The 16,960-nt window shown below is 49.6% G+C and overlaps 1 protein-coding gene across 3 annotated transcripts; it reads right to left on the minus strand.

The window, feature by feature from the left end:
- CDPF1 (cysteine rich DPF motif domain containing 1) lies at positions 126–9,004 on the minus strand. 3 transcript variants are annotated; one of them, XM_018048908.1, is made up of 4 exons: positions 8,906–9,004; positions 3,662–3,774; positions 2,669–2,780; positions 126–701 (listed from the first exon to the last, which is right to left on the minus strand). In XM_018048908.1, exons 2-4 carry the CDS (start codon positions 3,772–3,774, stop codon positions 555–557), a joined length of 372 nt encoding a protein of 123 aa, XP_017904397.1. In that variant the 5' UTR covers positions 8,906–9,004; the 3' UTR covers positions 126–554. The 3 variants fall into 3 exon arrangements, with proteins under 3 accessions (XP_017904397.1, XP_017904399.1, XP_017904398.1); XM_018048910.1 differs by lacking the exon at positions 8,906–9,004 and adding an exon at positions 8,458–8,889; XM_018048909.1 differs by lacking the exon at positions 8,906–9,004 and adding an exon at positions 8,434–8,455.

Genomic DNA, 16,960 nt, shown 5'->3' on the forward strand with positions numbered 1-16,960 from the left:
AAAACAAGTACCAACTATAGGTCTGCCCTGAACCCAAGCCTGAGGTTGTCTCCGCCTGTCAGGGTCCAGTAACAGAGTGGACCTGGGACAGTGCGACCCAGAAGACAAAACCCAGCACCAACATCGTCAGTAAAAGTTCTTTATTCGTCCCCTCATCAGACATGTCTCTATCACCCCCAGGCAGTGTGCGCTGGCCCTGCAGAAATTATACAATCGGACGGAGCAGTTCTACCCACTAAGGACTGGGGCCACACGGCGAGCCCACGTCAGCATCTCACCAGTTGCTAAGGTGGGGGCTGTGAGGGTGGGAGGCTGCAGTCCCTGAGCGCGGGCATCTGGGGTCTGCCTGTGGGCGCCGTCTCGGCCAGCACCTGACCCTGGTGTTGCTGCAGGCAGACCTCAGCCCCCCTGGGCTCCAGACATAGCTCCCACGGCCCAGAGAGAAGGCCGGCACAGCGGCTCCAACTTGGCCCCGTCTCTGACTTGGGCCATGGAAGCCCGCGTGGCCACGAGCCCTGGGTGGGCACTGCTGCGGCCCTGGTACCAGACTGCACTCATGGCTGAGAACTGCGCTGGCTGGCAGGCCTCATGGAGGGGACTTTCCTTTTCTCCAAGTCTTGCTGAATTTCCTGAGGGAAAGCATCCACGTTGTCCTGGACACAGGGGAGGCAAAATCTCTTCGAGTAGAATAAACTGCATTCCTGAAAGAAGGGAGGGGAGTGCTGAGTGCCACAAGAAGCCCAGTGCAACATCTCCCAGAGGGCAGCCCTTCACTGCAGGCAGGGCAGCGGGGTGAGGCAAGGCCCCCAGATACACACATCAGAGAGGAGCTGGGGGGTGTGGCCAGAGCCAGACAGCGAGAGGGAGAGTGGGGCGCAGGGGCCTGGCTGCCCACCTCCAGGAGGGTGGTCCTCATCTAAGAGAAGAGCCAGTGGGCTTCTGAGAGGGCAGTGGGGGCAAAAGAGCCAGGGCCGGAGCCCGCAGGCCGTGGGACCGGTTGGGTGAGACCCGTGAAGGCGGCCAGGAGAGATGGTGCAGCCCGGCTTCTGTAGGGCAGGGCTCCACTGTGGGCCAAGGATGAGCACAAGCCAGGCCCAACGGGCTGGAAACCCGAGGTCCCTCCCTCTCCTGGCTATCACGGCGGTGAGACGGGCTCGATGACACCGGTGCTAGGAGCAGCCGGAGATGGGAGGGACGGCCCACAGAGCCGGAGACCACAGCCGAGTGGCTGGTCCGGGCAGGAGGTCAGAACTGCTCCACCACGTACAGTGGCGAGCGTGGCACCCACTAACGCTGCACTGATTTCCGTCCGGGGCAGGGCCCGGGCCTGCCTCCCAGCTGCCCTGCAGCCAGGTGTGGCCACGTGGCTGCGTCTGCTCAGCGGTGTCACCACAGCTGTGTGCCACCTCCTGGTCAAGCTCTCTGAAGGAACAGGCGTGTGCGCTCCTGTCCCTTCCCACCAACGGGGATGTAGATGTGATGGTGGGAGCTGTGACTTCTGCAGGGGACCCAACAGGTCCTGCGCTGAGGACCACAGCTGTGCCCCCCCAGCCAGCGCCACTGGGCCGGGCTGTTTGTCTCATCTGTCCCGTGTATCGGGGCCCCTTCCTTCCAGGAACTTAGGCTCTGCCTCAACCAAGACAACCGTGGAGATCTGACGCCACACGGGGCCCCATCCCCTCTGTCACCAAGTGCGGCCCGAACTCCCAGGGCGGCAGTCCTGGCTTCCCCTGCCTGGCCCCACTCCCGACTCCCGCTGTGTCGCGTCCACACAGGGCCTCCGCGGCGCCAGCTGCCCGTCTCCTCACATGGCCCCACAGTGGAGCGGCTTCCTCTGGGCCTTTGCCTGAGCTGAGGCTTCCTCCCACCTGCCAGTCTCATCACCTTGACTTCTGATGGATGGAGACTGGCTGTCCCAATCTGCTCTGTGACACAGTCCCCCTGCCCCTCCGCTGCTGGCCCTCAGCCCCCAGCCAGAATACTCAGGGATGCTTGGGCTGCAGAGTCACTTGGGGTAACGGTCTACACAGCTGCACTTCCATCCATCCTCGGGTTTTCACACAACAGGCTCAGCTAGCCCAGTGAACTGGGCAAACTCCACCTCTCCAAATCTCAGTCTCCTCACCTGTAAAATGGGTGCAGCACTGCTCTGCCTAAGTAGGGCTGGGATAGGAATAAAGAAGGCATTGCTGGCAACACACGTCCCAAGCACAGGGTCTAGCACACAACAAATGCTCCAGAAAAAAACGCCCCTTCCTCTGGAGGGGCCCTGGAGGACAATTAGAAAGAAGGCCACAGTCCCACAGAGGGAAGAGCACAATGCCAGCTGCACTTGGTGGGGGAGGGGAGGCGATTAGGGGCTAAGGGGTTGGTGGGGGCGGTGCAGAGCCTCCAAGAATCTCTCCTCAACGCCCACTGAGACCCTCAAACTGACCCCAGCCTGCCTGTCCCCAAGCCCTCTGTTGGCTGCAGGGACCCACCCATGATGAGGCAGAGCAGCTGCCCCCGCCAAGTGACGTGAGGGGCCCAGGGACACCAAGGCCAGGAAAGGCTGCCGCTCACACTGCCCCGGGAAAGGCACAAAGGTCACCTCTCCCGAGACCACTCACGTGAGGTCCCAGCCACGGGGTAAAGAGAGAAGGGCCCCAGGCACACGTGGCTTACCCACCGGGCCCACACACACCAGCCTGCCGCACATGCTGCACCTCGAGCCGACGATCAGGAATCTGCCCTTGTCGGGGGTGAAGGGGTCCCTCATCACGTAGCTCTCCTCCAGGAGGCTGCAGGACAGGAAGTGGGGGCGGAAAGGCCCGGCCTCTGCTGACAGGAACCGGGCGGCTGCACAGACCTCCCTGGCGGCCGCCCGCTGTGGGCGCTCATTGCGGGAGGGGCTGGGGCTGGGGCTGGGGCTGGGGCTGGGCCCCCACTGCCTCCAAGTAGTAGCAGAGTGGAACAAAGGGGCCAGCCTGGGACTGAAACAAGACCTGCTCCAGGCTCCGCGACTGTCGCCGAGAGAGCGCCGCTCCTCCTCCGCCCAGAGAAGGGCTGCGGCAACTCCACCCCAGACCCCGCCTGACTCAACAGCATGGGGCTGGGGGCAGTCCTCTCCCCACCCCTACAATGACACCCACTCCCAAACGGCTTCTGCGCAGGGAGCACGTGGAGGCTGCTGGTGGGTGCCCTGCTGGCCTCCGGTGCATCAGAAAGGAGACCAAGAGAGTCCTGAGGTGACACCCCCAGGATCCCCGCGGCCGGAGGGAAGAGGCCTGACCCAGCACCCGTCCCACGTAATGGACTGGTCAGATCCTCACCAGGTGGCGTCTGATGAATGACAAGCTGAAGGTCAAGAATCAAGGCCTGGGACCCACTGGCTCCACTGCAGGCCTTCCCTGGGCAGATGCTGGCCCTCAGGGCTCACTCCTACCAGAACAGGAGCCACAGGCAGCAAAGTCCACCCGAGGCTGGACCCTGGGCCGAACACGGAGGGAGGGACTGGGAGGTTCCAGAAGAGCCAGATGACCCTTGAACCCTTCAGGTGTGGGTCACACTTCAAGCACCCAGAGCCTGGGCAGGGTGGGCCCAGACGCAACACCCAAGCTCTGTGTCAGATTCAGGCCAGCGAGCTCTGGGAAGGCTCCTGGGCTGGGACCCTGGTACTCACACGACAGACTGGCTGTCAGGGGGCTGCTGCCCCTGGTAGCTGTACGGAGCTGTTAAGGCACAGAGCTGGCACTTGAACACACCCAGGGGGTTTCGCTCTGTCTCACACGCCATCTGCAAGGCCAAGAGATGGGGTACATCACCCACAGAACCAAGCAGCACCCACATCTCAAAGTCCCCACTGCCTGCTTCTTGCCCACGGGGAGACGGGCACCGCACAGACGAGGAGTCTCCAGTTCAGTCGCCCACAAGGCCTGCCCACGGCCACACACGCTCGTCAGGTGTCCATCAATTCAGGGCCCCCACAAGGCCTGCCCACGGCCACACATTCTTGTCAAGTGTGCATGAGGTAACCACCAAGATAAGACTACAGGCTAGGCCAAAAAATGAGCCTCAAACTTTAAAAGCCTGAAATCATAAAGTACCTTCTCTAACCCCTAAATAAGTCAATTAAAGTCAGTAACAAAGAGATACATGGAAAATCTCCAAATATTTGGAAATTAAATGATATATTTCTGCATAAATCATGATTCACAGAAGAAATCCCAAGAGAAATTAGAAAATAGCCTGAACTAAATGAAAACTAAAATATCAAAATATACACAACGCTGTTTAGGCTGATTTTAGAGAAATTCACAGCTTTAAATGCCTAAACTGGAAATGAAGATTTAAAATAAGTCATCTAACTTTCTACCTTAAGAAGCTAGGAAAAGGCAAATTAAGCACAAACTACACAGAAAAAAGGAAATAATAAAGAATAGAAATCAAAGAAATAGAAAATGGACAAACAATAGGAAAAAAAATCAATAAAACCAAAGCTGGTTACTTCAAAACATCAGTAAAGTTGATAACCTCTAGGTAGACTGATCAATAAAGACAGAAAATGATACAAATTACCATAAAGAAAATGATACAAATTACCATAACGAGGAACAAAATAGGGGACATCACCAAGACCACAGATATTAAGAGGGTAAGGGAGTGCAGTGACATTTTCACCAAATGAACTCAACAGTTTAGATGAAATAGACACATTTCTTGGGAAAAAAAAAACAAACACCAATTATCAAAAGTGACTCAAAATGGAGAACCTGAAAAGACCTATATTTATTAAGAAAAGTGAATCTGTAATTTTAAATTTTACTTTAAGATGAAACAGAGCACCAGCAAAACTTCCTGCCCAGATGGCTTTACCAGCAAAGTGTCAAGCATTTACAGAAGTAACAACAACCTACAGGAACGTTCAGAATTACAGAGCAGGGGGGCTTTCCTGGTGGCTCAGTAGTATGGAAGCCACCCACCAATGCAGGACACAGAGGATGGGTCCCTGATACCGGGAAGACCCCCATGTGGAGGAGCAACTGAGCCCACGCACCAGAGAGCGCGGGAGCCGCGAGCGCTGAAGCCCACGCACCAGAGCCCGCGCTCTGCAGCGAGCAGACCGCCGCAACGGGGAGCCCGCACGCCACCAGCAGAGAGCAGCCCAGAAGACCCGCGCGCAGCAAAGACCCGGTGCAGCCAGACGCAGATGCACGGATCACAGGAAAAGGAAAGCAGAGAGAGGAAGACTGCCAAAGAAATTCTGAGGCCAGTATCACATGAACAACCAAACTGCCAGGAGTACCCTGATACCATTAACTGGACTAGACTATTAGCTGATACCTGATTAACTGATACCCAACAGCATCAACTGGAAAGACCAGAGATCTCTTCAAAAAATCAGATACCAAGGGAACGTTTCATGCAAAGATGGGCTCAATAAAGGACAGAAATGGTGGACCTAACAGAAGCAGAAGATATTAAGAAGAGATTACACAGAAGAACTGTACAAAAAAGATCTTCACGACCCAGATAAGCACGATGGTGTGATCACCCACCTAGAGCCAGACATTCTATAATTCGAAGTTAAGTGGGCCTTAGGAAGCATCACTACTGACAAAGCTAGTGGAGGTGATGGAATTCCAGCTGAGCTATTTCAAATCCTTAAAGATGATGCTGTGAAACTGCTGCACTGAATATGCCAAGAAATTTGGAAAACTCAGCAGTGGTCATAGGATTGGAAAAGGTCAGTTTTCACTCCAATCCCAAAGATGGGTGATGCCAAAGAATATTCAAATTACTGCACAACTGCACTCATCTCACACAGTACTAAAGTAATGTTCAAAATTCTCCAAACCAGACTTCAACAGTACATGAACTATGAACTTCCAGATGTACAAGCTGGATTTAGAAAAGGCAGAAGAACCAGAGATCAAACTGCTAACATCCGCTGGATCACAGAAAAAGCAAGAGAGTTCCAGAAAAATATCTACTTCTGCCTTATTGATTATGCCAAAGCCTTTGACTGTGTGGATCACAACAAACTGTGGAAAATTCTTCAAGAGACGGGAATACCACACCATCTCACCTGCCTCCTGAGAAATCTATATGCAGGTCAAGAAGCCAACAATTAGAACTGGACAGGGAACAACGGACTAGTTCCAAATTGGGAAAGGAGTACGTCAAGGCTGTATATTGCATACACTTAACTTATATGCAGAGTATATCAGGTGAAATGCGGGGTAGATGAAGCACAGGTGGAATCAAGCTTGTTGGGACAAATAACAACCTCAGATACACAGATGATACCACCCTTATGGCAGAGAGTGAAGAGGAACTGAAGAGCCTCTTGATGAAAGTGAAAGAGGAAAGTGAAAAACTGGCTTAAAACTCAACATTCAAAAAATTAAGGTCCTATCACTTCATAGCAAATAGATGGGGAAACAATGGAAACATTGACAGCCTTTATTTTCTTGGGCTCCATAATCACTGCAGAAGGTGATTGCAGCCATTAAATTAAAAGACACTTGCTCCTGGGAAGAAAAGTTATGACCAATCTAGACAGCATATTAAAAAGCAGAGACATTACTTTGTTGACAAAGGTCTATCTAGTCAAAGCTATGGATGTGAGAGTTCTACTATAAAGAACACTGAGCACTGAAGAATTGATGCTTCTGAACTATGGTGTGGAGAAGACTCTTGAGAGTCCCTGGGACTGAAAGGGGATCCAACCAGTCCATCCTAAAGGAAATCAGTCCTGAATATTCATTGGAAGGAGTGATGCTGAGGCTGAAACTCCAATATTTTGGCCACCTGATGAGAACTGACTCCTTCGAAAAGACCCTGATGCTGGGAAAGATTGAAGACAGGAAAAGGGGACAACTGAAGATGAGATGGTTGGACAGCATCACCGACTCAATGGACATGAGCTTGAGCAAGTTCCAGGAGTTGGTGATGGACTGGGAAGCCTGGTGTGTGGCAGTCCACAGGGTTGCAAAGAGTCAGACACAACTCAGAGACTGAACTGAACTGATTATAGGAAAACTACAAAGCTATGACAAACCTAGACAGTGTTATTAAAAAGCAGAGACATCACTTTGCTGACAAAGGTCCGTATAGTCAAAGCTATGGTCTTTCCAGTAGTCATGTAGGGATGTGAGAGATGGACCATAAAGAAGGCTAAGCGCCAAAGAATTGATGCGTTCAAACTGTGGTGCTGGAGAAGACTCTTGAGAATCCCGTGGACTGCAAGATCAAACCAGTCCATCCAAAAGGAAATCAACCTTGAATGTCCATTGGAAGGACTGATGCTGAAGCTGAAGATCCAATACTTTAGCCACATGATGTGAAGAGCCAACTCCCTGGAAAAGACCCTGATGCTGGGAAAGATTGAGGGCAGGAGGAGAAGGGGGTGACAGAAGATGAAATGGTTGGATGGCACCACAGACTCAACAGACATGAGTTTGCGCAAACTCCCAGAGATAGTGAAGGTCAGGGAAGCCCAGCGTGCTGCAGTCCATGGGGTCACAAAGAATTCGACACAACTAAGTGACTCCGGGATGGTAATGGACAGGGAGGCCTGGCGTGCTGCAATTCACGGGGTCACAAAGAATTGGACACAACTAAGTGACTCCGGGAGCTGGTAATGGACAGGGAGGCCCGGCGTGGTGCAATTCACGGGGTCACAAAGAACGGGACACAACTAAGTGACTCCGGGAGCTGGTAATGGACAGGGAGGCCCGGCGTGCTGCAATTCACGGGGTCGCAAAGAACTGGACACAACTAAGTGACTCCGGGAGCTGGTAATGGACAGGGAGGCCTGGCGTGCTGCAATTCACGGCGTCGAGTAGGACACGACTGAGCGACTGACCTGAACTGAAGCCACCAACTAACAAAACAGAGCAATATCCTTCACAAGCAGAATTCTTCAGCAAAATAGTAGCAAACGGAATCCAATAATACATAAGAAGCTGAGAGCATCAGGGCAGACTGGATTCCACCCAGGAATGCAGACTTAGTTCAGCATTCGAAACCCAGTGAACGCCAACTCAGGAGAGTAACAATACAGGAAGAAACGGCACCATCACTTCAGGAGACGCATAAATTACAAGCATGAGAATTCAACAGGATTTCACAAAATTCAAGGCTCCGAGTGCTGTTTCAAACCTTCCTGGGCACGTGAGGCCTCTTTAACTCAGGAATTATCTTTTCCCAGACTCCGCCGTCCACCGTCCATACAGCAGGCTGCGCTGCGTTTCGGCTTCCCTCACGCGTCCCCTGCGCTCTCCCACCTCCCGGCCTCGTTCCTGGCCTTCCTGCCGCCTGGAGGGCCTCCCTCGCGTCTCCACCTAGGGGCCTTCCCTCCGGCTGCCCTGAAGTTTCTCTCTTCACCTTCGGCTTCCAGCGGTTTGAATATATATCTACTTCCCCGCCCCTCCCCCCTTTTCAACCTACTTATCCTGCATTAAGCAGTTTGACCTGTAGTTTAGGAAAATCCTTAACCACTGTCACTTCATGGATTTCTTCCTCAGCCCCCTTCTCTCTCGCCTCCCACGGACATCTCAACCGCAAGTACGGTGAGCTCGGATGGTGTCCCCGCGGGTCTCGGGACCTCTGGGGTCCCTCTCTTTCTGCCGCCCTGCCGTCAAGTCCACTGACTTTTCCCCCTCGGTTCTGCCCAGTCAGCCGACCGGCCCTCGGACGGCTCCCGGGCCCGCAGCCCCGCGCAGCGCGCGAACGAGCTGGGCGCAAGTTCCGCGGCCTGGCCCCACGGCGCCTGCCTCTGCCTTCAGAACCCCCGAGTTCTCCGCGGAGGAACCCAGGCCCGGCCAGGCCAGCGGGAGACGCCGAGAGGCGACCGGCGCGCGGCCGCACGCGTTCCCTCAGTGCCCGCCAGGCCGCCAGGCCGCCAGGCCGCGCCACTCACCTCCGCTGCCTCCGCGGCGGCGAAGCCCAGGCCTGGGCGTGTGCGCGGCCCTGACCCACGGCCGCCGTCTGCCCTGGGCGCCTGCGCGGCGGGAGCGGGGCTGCGCGGCGGGGCGGGGCTCCGTGGCGGACTTCCTCTTCGCCTTCCGCTTGGCCTCCGCGGTGACTCAGAAGGTGACGACTCCGCCGGAGATGTGGGAGACCCGGGTTCGATCCCTGGGTTGGGAAGATTGCCCTGGAGGAGGCCATGGCAACCCACTCCGGTATTCTTGCCTAGAGAATCCACATGGACAGAGGAGCCTGGTGGGGCTACAGTCTTTGGGGTCGCAAAGAGACACGACTGAATGCCTTTCATTTTCGCTTCACCCAAGATCTGCTGTCTGGCAGGGGCTGGGCAGCCCTTGGCGCGCTTTGACTCGTTCACCTTGGCCTGACGTCCTGGCTGCGCGGAGTCTCTCAGCTTCCTTCTCGAGCTTCGGTGCTGCCAGTGTGCAGCCCCACAGACCGCCCATCCCCTGAGGTTTGTAGCCCCAGGCAGTTTCGCTCACCCTGTGCTTCCGAGAGAAATGCGCCGATCTTAGTTCTCCCGTTACCCGTCTCCTCACTAGGACGGAAGCCCGGGTTCTGGGCGAGCCCTGCCCGCAGTGGTTAGTGTGTCCTCTGAGACAACAGATAAAAGGGGTTCAAAATCGGTCCTGTCCCTTCCTGCTGTCCTTAAAAGCTGTGTGCGCCTGGGACTTGCCACTGTGCTCCTCCAAAGCCTTGAAGTGACCTAAGTGGCCTGCAGTGCCCTTCGTCATCTGGGCAGATTCAAAAATGAAAACCAATGCTATATAATCCTTGAATTAACCCAAAGAATGCTCCTGTCCTGAGTCTCAGGAATTAGCAATCACTTTTATTATACTACTAGAACATGACCTCGACGTGTGCTTACAGCAATGGCATTTTTGGGGTCAATTCAACGATTATATACTGTTGGTTTTTATTTCTGAGTCTGGCCATAGATAGACCATCTTGAAGCATTTCCAATTTGACCTAAATCCACTCTCATATATATGACAGCTTATCCCATGAATGCTGTCAAAGCCACTAGTGTGGACAAGTTCCTAGCTGCACTGAAAGTTAAGTGAAATAATATTCAAAGAGCAAGTCATGTGGTCTTAGGCAGAAAATAATGTTAATTTTGATTTGAGCTGTCCACAGTTATTGATTGTACTCATTTCACATGCTAGCAAGTAATGCTTAAAATCCTTCAAGCTAGGCTTGAAGTACAACAGTACATGAACAGAAAATTTCCAGATGTTCAAGCTGGATTTAGAAAAGGCAGAAGAACCAGAGATCAAATTGCCAACATCCACTGGATCATAGGAAAAGCAAGGGAATTCCAGAGAAACATCTACTTCTGCTTCATTAACTATGTTAAAACCTTTGACTGTGTGAACCACAACAAACTGTGGGAAATTCTTCAAGAGATGGGAATACCAGACTACCTTATTTGCCTCCTGAGAAAACTATGCCCATGAAGAAGCATCACATGGGACAATGGACTGGTTCCAAATTAGGAAAAGAGTATGTCAAGGCTGTATATTGTCACCCTGCTTATTTAACTTATATACAGAGTACATCATGCGAAATGCCAGGCTGGATGAAGCACAGGGTGGAATCAAGATTGCCGGGAGAAATATCAATAACCTCAGCTATGCAGATGACACCACCCTTACGGCAGAAAGCAAAGAGGAACTACAAGAGCCTCTTGAGGAAAGTGAAAGGAGAGTAAAAACCTGGCTTAAAACTCAACATTCAAGAAACTAAGATCATGGCATCTGGTCCCATCACTTCATGGCAAAACAATGGAAACAGTGACACACTTTATTTTCTCGGGCTCCAAAATCACTGCAGATGGTGACTACAGCCATGAAATTAAAAGATGCTTGCTCCTTGGAAGAAAAGCTATGACAAACTTAGTGTATTAAACAGCAGAGACATCAGTTTGCTAACAAAGGTCCGTATAGTCAAAGCTATGGTTTTTCCACAATCATGTATGGATGTGATAGCTGGAGGCTGAGCACCAAAGAATTGATGCGTTCAAACTGTGGTGCTGGAGAAGACTATTGAGAGTCCCTTGGACAGCAAGGACATCAAACCATTCAATCCTAAAGGAAATCAACCCTGAATATTCATTGGAAGGACTGATGCTGAAGCTAAAGCGCCAATACTTTGGTCACCTGATGTGAACAGCCAACTTATTGGCAAAAACCCTGATGCTGGGAAAGACTGAGGGCAGGAGGAGAAGAGGGCAACAGAGAATTAGATGATTGGGTGGCATCATTGACTCAACGGTCATGAGTTTGAGCAATCTCCAGAAGATAGTGAAGGACAGGGAGGCCTGGTGTACTGCAGTCCGTGGGGTTGCAAAATGTCAGACTGAACAACAACAGTTACTGATAAATGAAAAAGTTTACAAAAAATCCAAAAGGATTTAAAATATCTAATAAAGCTTTAAAAAAAATCGTTTCCCAAAAGAAACTGCATGTGAAATAGGCATTAAATCAAGAGAATGAAAAGACAAGCCATGTATGCACCCTGAGAAAACCATATTTCAAAAGGACACACATGCCCTAACATTCATTGAAGCACCATTTACAACAGCTAGGACATTGAAGCAACCTATATGTCCATCAACAGAGGAATGGGTAAAGAAGTGGTACATGTATACAATGGAATATTACTCAGGTATAAAAAGGAATGAATTTGACTCAGTTCTAGTGAGGTGGGTGAACTTAGAGCCTGTTACACAGAGTGAAGTTAAGTCAGAAAAAGAAAAATATTGTATATTAATGTATATACATGGAATCTAGAAAAATGGTACTGATGAACCTATTTGCAAGGCTGGAGGAGAGATGCAGACACAGAGAATAGACTTGAGGACCCAGTGAGGGAAGGAGGGGTGGGAGGAACTGAGAGAGCACCACTGAAAGATATATGCTACCATATATAAAACGGCGAGTGGGAAGTTGCTATATAGGACAGGGAGCTCAACCCAGTGTGCTCTGACAACCTAGAGGGGTGGGGGGGTTGGAGGGTGGGAGGCAGGTTCAGTAGGGAGGGGACTTATGTATACTTATGTTGTATGGCAGAAACCAATATGACATTGTAAAGCAATTAGCCTCCAATTAAAAAATTAAAAAGGCAAGCCATAGAATAAGAGAAAGTATTTGCAAAAGACATAAATGATAAAGGACTATTATCCAAAATATACAAAGAACTCTTATTAAAGCTCAACAATAAAAACAACCCAGTGAAGGATGGGCCAAAGACTTTAAATAGATGCCTCACCAAAGAAGATACACAATGGCAAGTAAGCATATGAAAAGATGTCCCACATCCTATATCATCAGGGAAATGCAAATGAAAACAATAATAAGATACCACTGCACAGCTATTAGAATCGCCAAAATCTGGAACACTGACAACACCATATGCTGCTGCGGATGTAGAGAGCAGGAACTCATTCATGGCTGGCAGGGACGCAGAATGGTGCTGCCACTTTGGAAGTTAGTTCTGCAGTTTCTTACAAAAATAGACATACTCTTACCATATCATCCATCAGTTGTGCTCCTTGGTATTCAACAAAGGAATTGAACTTAGGTCCATATAAAAACCTGCACACAGACGTTTATTACAGCTTTATTCATATTCATAATTGCCTAAACTTGGAAGCAACCAACATGTCCTTCAGTAGGTCGCTGGATAAATAAACTATGGACAAAGGAATTTTATTCAGCACTAAAAAGAAATGAGCTATCAAGCCATGGTAAGACATGGAGGACATGTGAGGGCATATAACTAAGTGAAAGAATCCAATATGTAAAGGTTACATAGTGTATGATTCCAATTCTATGACATTCCGGGAAAAGGCAGAACATTGTAAATACTATTGATATTATACATTTTGAGTTAAGTGAAGACTGAGAAAGATTTGAAAATTGAAAAATAAGAAATTGCAGATTAGAATCTAAAGCAAAGCACTGCTAGTAGCAACAAAAGGGGGTGTTCTGGAGGATTCATTCTTTATGCACTTCATCTCACTTAAGTACAGCCTTGCTCATTCCTTTCTCCATTTCTTCCAGTAAAATTAAGCTCCAAAGATGAGCAATTTTGCTTTTAGTGCTGAACGAAATGCCAGAAGCAGGCTTTAGTTTTTTAAGTAAACTCTTAAAAGTATAACATACATACAGAAAAATACGTACTTCCTAAGTGTGCAGCAAGGTGAAATCTCACAAAGTAAATACAACAGTGTATCCAGCACCCAGGTGAAGTCTTCCACCATGCAAGACACTAGAGGTTTCTTCTGGCTCAAAGGAAAGGCTGGCCCTCTGTAGGGTGGTGGAGGGAGGATGCATTTAGAGAACTGAATTTATGGCCAAGAGACAAAATGCCTTTAACTGTTGTATAGTTTTTAAGTAAATATTTAAGAGTATCAAAAAGACATCTTTTGGGGGGTGTTAGTTCTATAAGGTCTTGTAGGTCTTCACAGAACTGTTCAACTTCAGCTTCTTCAGCGTTACTGGTCAGGGCATAGACTTGGATTACCGTGATATTGAATGGTTTGCCTCGGAAATGAACAGAGATCATTCTGTCATTTTTGAGACTGCATCCGAGTACTGCATTTCAGACTCTTGTTGACCATGATGGCTATTCCATTTCTTCTAAGGGATTCCTGCCCACAATAGTAGATATAATGGTCATCTCTGAGTTAAATTCACCCATTCCGGTCCATCTTGGTTCGCTGATTCCTAGAATGTCGATGTTCACTCTTGTCATCGCCTGTTTGCCTTGATTCATGGACCTAACATTTCAGGTTGCTATGCAACATTGCTCTTTACAGCATCGGACCTTGCTTCTATCGACAGTCCCATCCACAGCTGGGTGTTGTTCTTGCTTTGGCTGCATCCCTTCATTCTTTCTGGAGTTATTTCTCCACTGACCTCCAGTAGCATATTGGGCACCTACCGACCTGGGGAGTTCAGCAGAGTACATGATGAGAAACGCTGGGCTGGAGGAAGCACAGGCTGGAATCAATAACCTCAGATGTGCAGATGACACCACCGTTATGGCAGAAATTGAAGAAGAACTAAAGAGCCTCTTGATGAAGGTGAAAGAAGAGAGTGAAAAAGTTGGCTTGAAGCTCAACATTCAGAAAACTAAGATCATGGTGTCTGGTCCCATCATTTCATGGCAAATAGATGGGGAAACAGTGGAAACAGTGGCTGACTTTATTTTTCTGGGCTCCAAAATCACTGCAGATGGTGATTGCAGCCATGAAATTAAAAGACGCTTACTCCTTGGAAGGAAAGTTATGACCAACCTAGACAGCATATTGAAAAGCAGAGACATTACTTTGTCAACAAAGGTCCATCTAGTCAAGGTTATGGTTTTTCCAGTGGTCATGTATGGATGTGAGAGTTGGACTCTAAAGAAAGCTGAGCACAGAAGAATTGATGCTTTTGAACTGTGGTGTTGGAGAAGACTCTTGAGAGTCCCTTGGACTGCAAGGAGATCCATCCAGTCCATCCTAAAGGAAATCAGTCCTGAATATTCATTGGAAGGACTGATGCTGAAGCTGAAACTCCAAAACTTTGGCCACCTGGTGCGAAGAGCTGACTCATTTGAAAAGACCCAGATGCTGGGAAGGATTGAGGGCAGGAGAAGGGGATGACAGAGGATAAGATGGTTGGATGGCATCGCTGACTCAATGGATATGGGTTTGGGTAAACTCCGGGAGTTGGTGTTGGACAGGGAGGTCTGGTGTGCTGCGGTTCATGGGGTCGCAAAGAGTTGGACACAACTGAGCGACTGAACTGAACTGGAGTATAATATACACACAGAAGCAGGCTTTACAAATGCAAGTCTTCTTAATTAACACAACACTTTGAGGTAGATGAAGGACATGTAGCTTCAGACGGTGCCACCTCTCTGCATACAAAGCTTGTTCCACTCCTCTGAGTGAAAAACAAATCCAAGAACATCTATCTTGTTTTCCTGGGCAATGCACACTCTGGAGGCATGAATAACTGTTTCCAACTTGTTCTAAAAAATGCCTGCCCTGTGCCTGAAAACGTGGTAAGAATAAAGGCATCTTAAAAGACTCCTTTAGAAATTGATGCGATGTTCCAGGAAAATGACCTTCTAAAGAAACCTGAATTTATAGTTTTCTCATTACTTTGTTTTCCTGATGTTAACCTAAAACAATAAAACAGCCCGTTATTTTTACCAGAAAAAAATGGATTCATTCAGGAGCAGCAATGAATTGCAGTTTGGGACAAGTAAGTCTGGTAGAACAAAGAAAAGAGAAGTCTTTAATAGAGAAGGGGTAGCTGAGAGGGGCTGTTATGATAGCTTTTCACTGGCTAAGCTGTGACAGCCTCTCATTGGCTACGTAGTTGCCAGGCAAGGAGAAAATCTTTCTTCCTCCTGCATCACTTCCTGCCAGTACCTCTTTTCCAGTTGAGATCTGTGTTGACCAGAGTGGGGTATGCATGAGACCCCACATCTGGCCTCCCGACTTCATTTTAGTGAGGTTTCCCTTTATTAATTCCCACGCTGACAATGTTATAATAGGCATCTCTGAGATTTCTAAACTATAAGAATACATGTCATTGCTCTCTGACACTGGAAGGCCCCTGGCACTCCCTTTGTTCCCAGTACACATGGGAACAGCCCTGCGAATCTGCTAGACTTCTCACTGAAGCCACAAGTGGAGAGTCATGTCTCCCCGGGGCATTCAGCTGCTGTCCCTGGTCCTGTCTCAGATGGCTTCCCATCCCCAGCCTTGTTCCTGGACTGCCCACTTGGGTGGTCCCTTTCTGACTCTGTCACACCTCTGAATCATGAGATGCAGTGCTGACCTGGGGGCTTATTTCCAGGGAAGGGAGCCCAAATAGTGTGACCCTGGACCTCCCACACCATCAGAAGGGCTGGAGACTTGAGCTGATGCCTAATTTGGGAAGAATGTCTGGGCGCTCCCCACCCTCTCCCAAAGAGCACCTGAGACTGCCTTATCTGCCATGGGTCTTCCCAGCCTCTAAGGGGGCCTGGCCCACAGTTCCTGCACATTGTCAGGGCTTACACTCTACAGTTCTGTGTTCCATGGGTGAGTGCACCTGACCGGAACCCAATCTAAAGTGTTAGCCCCAGTTTTCTACTCTCTCAACCAGTTAATAAGTCGTGTGCTAATTGAAGGTGCTAACCATGAACATGAAGTTCACTTGGAACAGCGGATCAGAACCTGGGCACACCTGGGACTTCCCGCCAGGGCAGATAGAAAACCCAGAACTGTGCTTCTGACTCTTAACTCTTGGGTAGCCTTGGGCAAGTCACAAAGCTTCTTCATTTACTTACCTGATGAAAAAGAGTGCCCCCACAATGGGGAGGAAGGGATGGAAGGCCGATAGCTGTGCATGTACCCAGACCTGCCAAGGTGTGAGGTGCCACGGGCACGCAGTGCAGATCAGCACCTCCAGGGTGCCAAAGTGAAATTGAAAGTGTTAGTCAGTTGTATGCAACTCTGTGTGACCCTGTGGTCTGTAGCCTGCCGGGCTCCTGTCCACGGAATTCCCCAGGCCTGAATACTGGAGTGGGTAGCCATTCCGTTCTCCAGGGGTGATGAGTGACAAACACCTGGGAAAAAGCAGCCACCACCTGTGGGTTGTTCCCCTGTGCTGGCACTGGTTGTGGAGGGCAGGCGCCATCTGTGTACCCACCCCTATCACAGAAATCACCGCAGGCCTCAAGAAAAAAATCATACATTTAATTCACATCAAGCTTAAAGTGGCATCTACGTAAAGGAACATGCTTTAGGGTGAAAATACAGGAGCTGCTATATCATTTCCTTAACTAATGTGTTATAAACAATCCACCAGGCCAACAATAACCAAAAGCCCACATCCTAGAAGTATATATGGTAACATACGTTACATGGAATATTTACAACCTTTCAGTGTGAACCACTCAGCATAAACACGTAACTTGTTGTTTCAGAAAAGACATGTTTCAT

This window comes from Capra hircus, chromosome 5 (assembly GCF_001704415.2).
Source record: "Capra hircus breed San Clemente chromosome 5, ASM170441v1, whole genome shotgun sequence".
NCBI lineage: Eukaryota > Metazoa > Chordata > Mammalia > Artiodactyla > Bovidae > Capra > Capra hircus.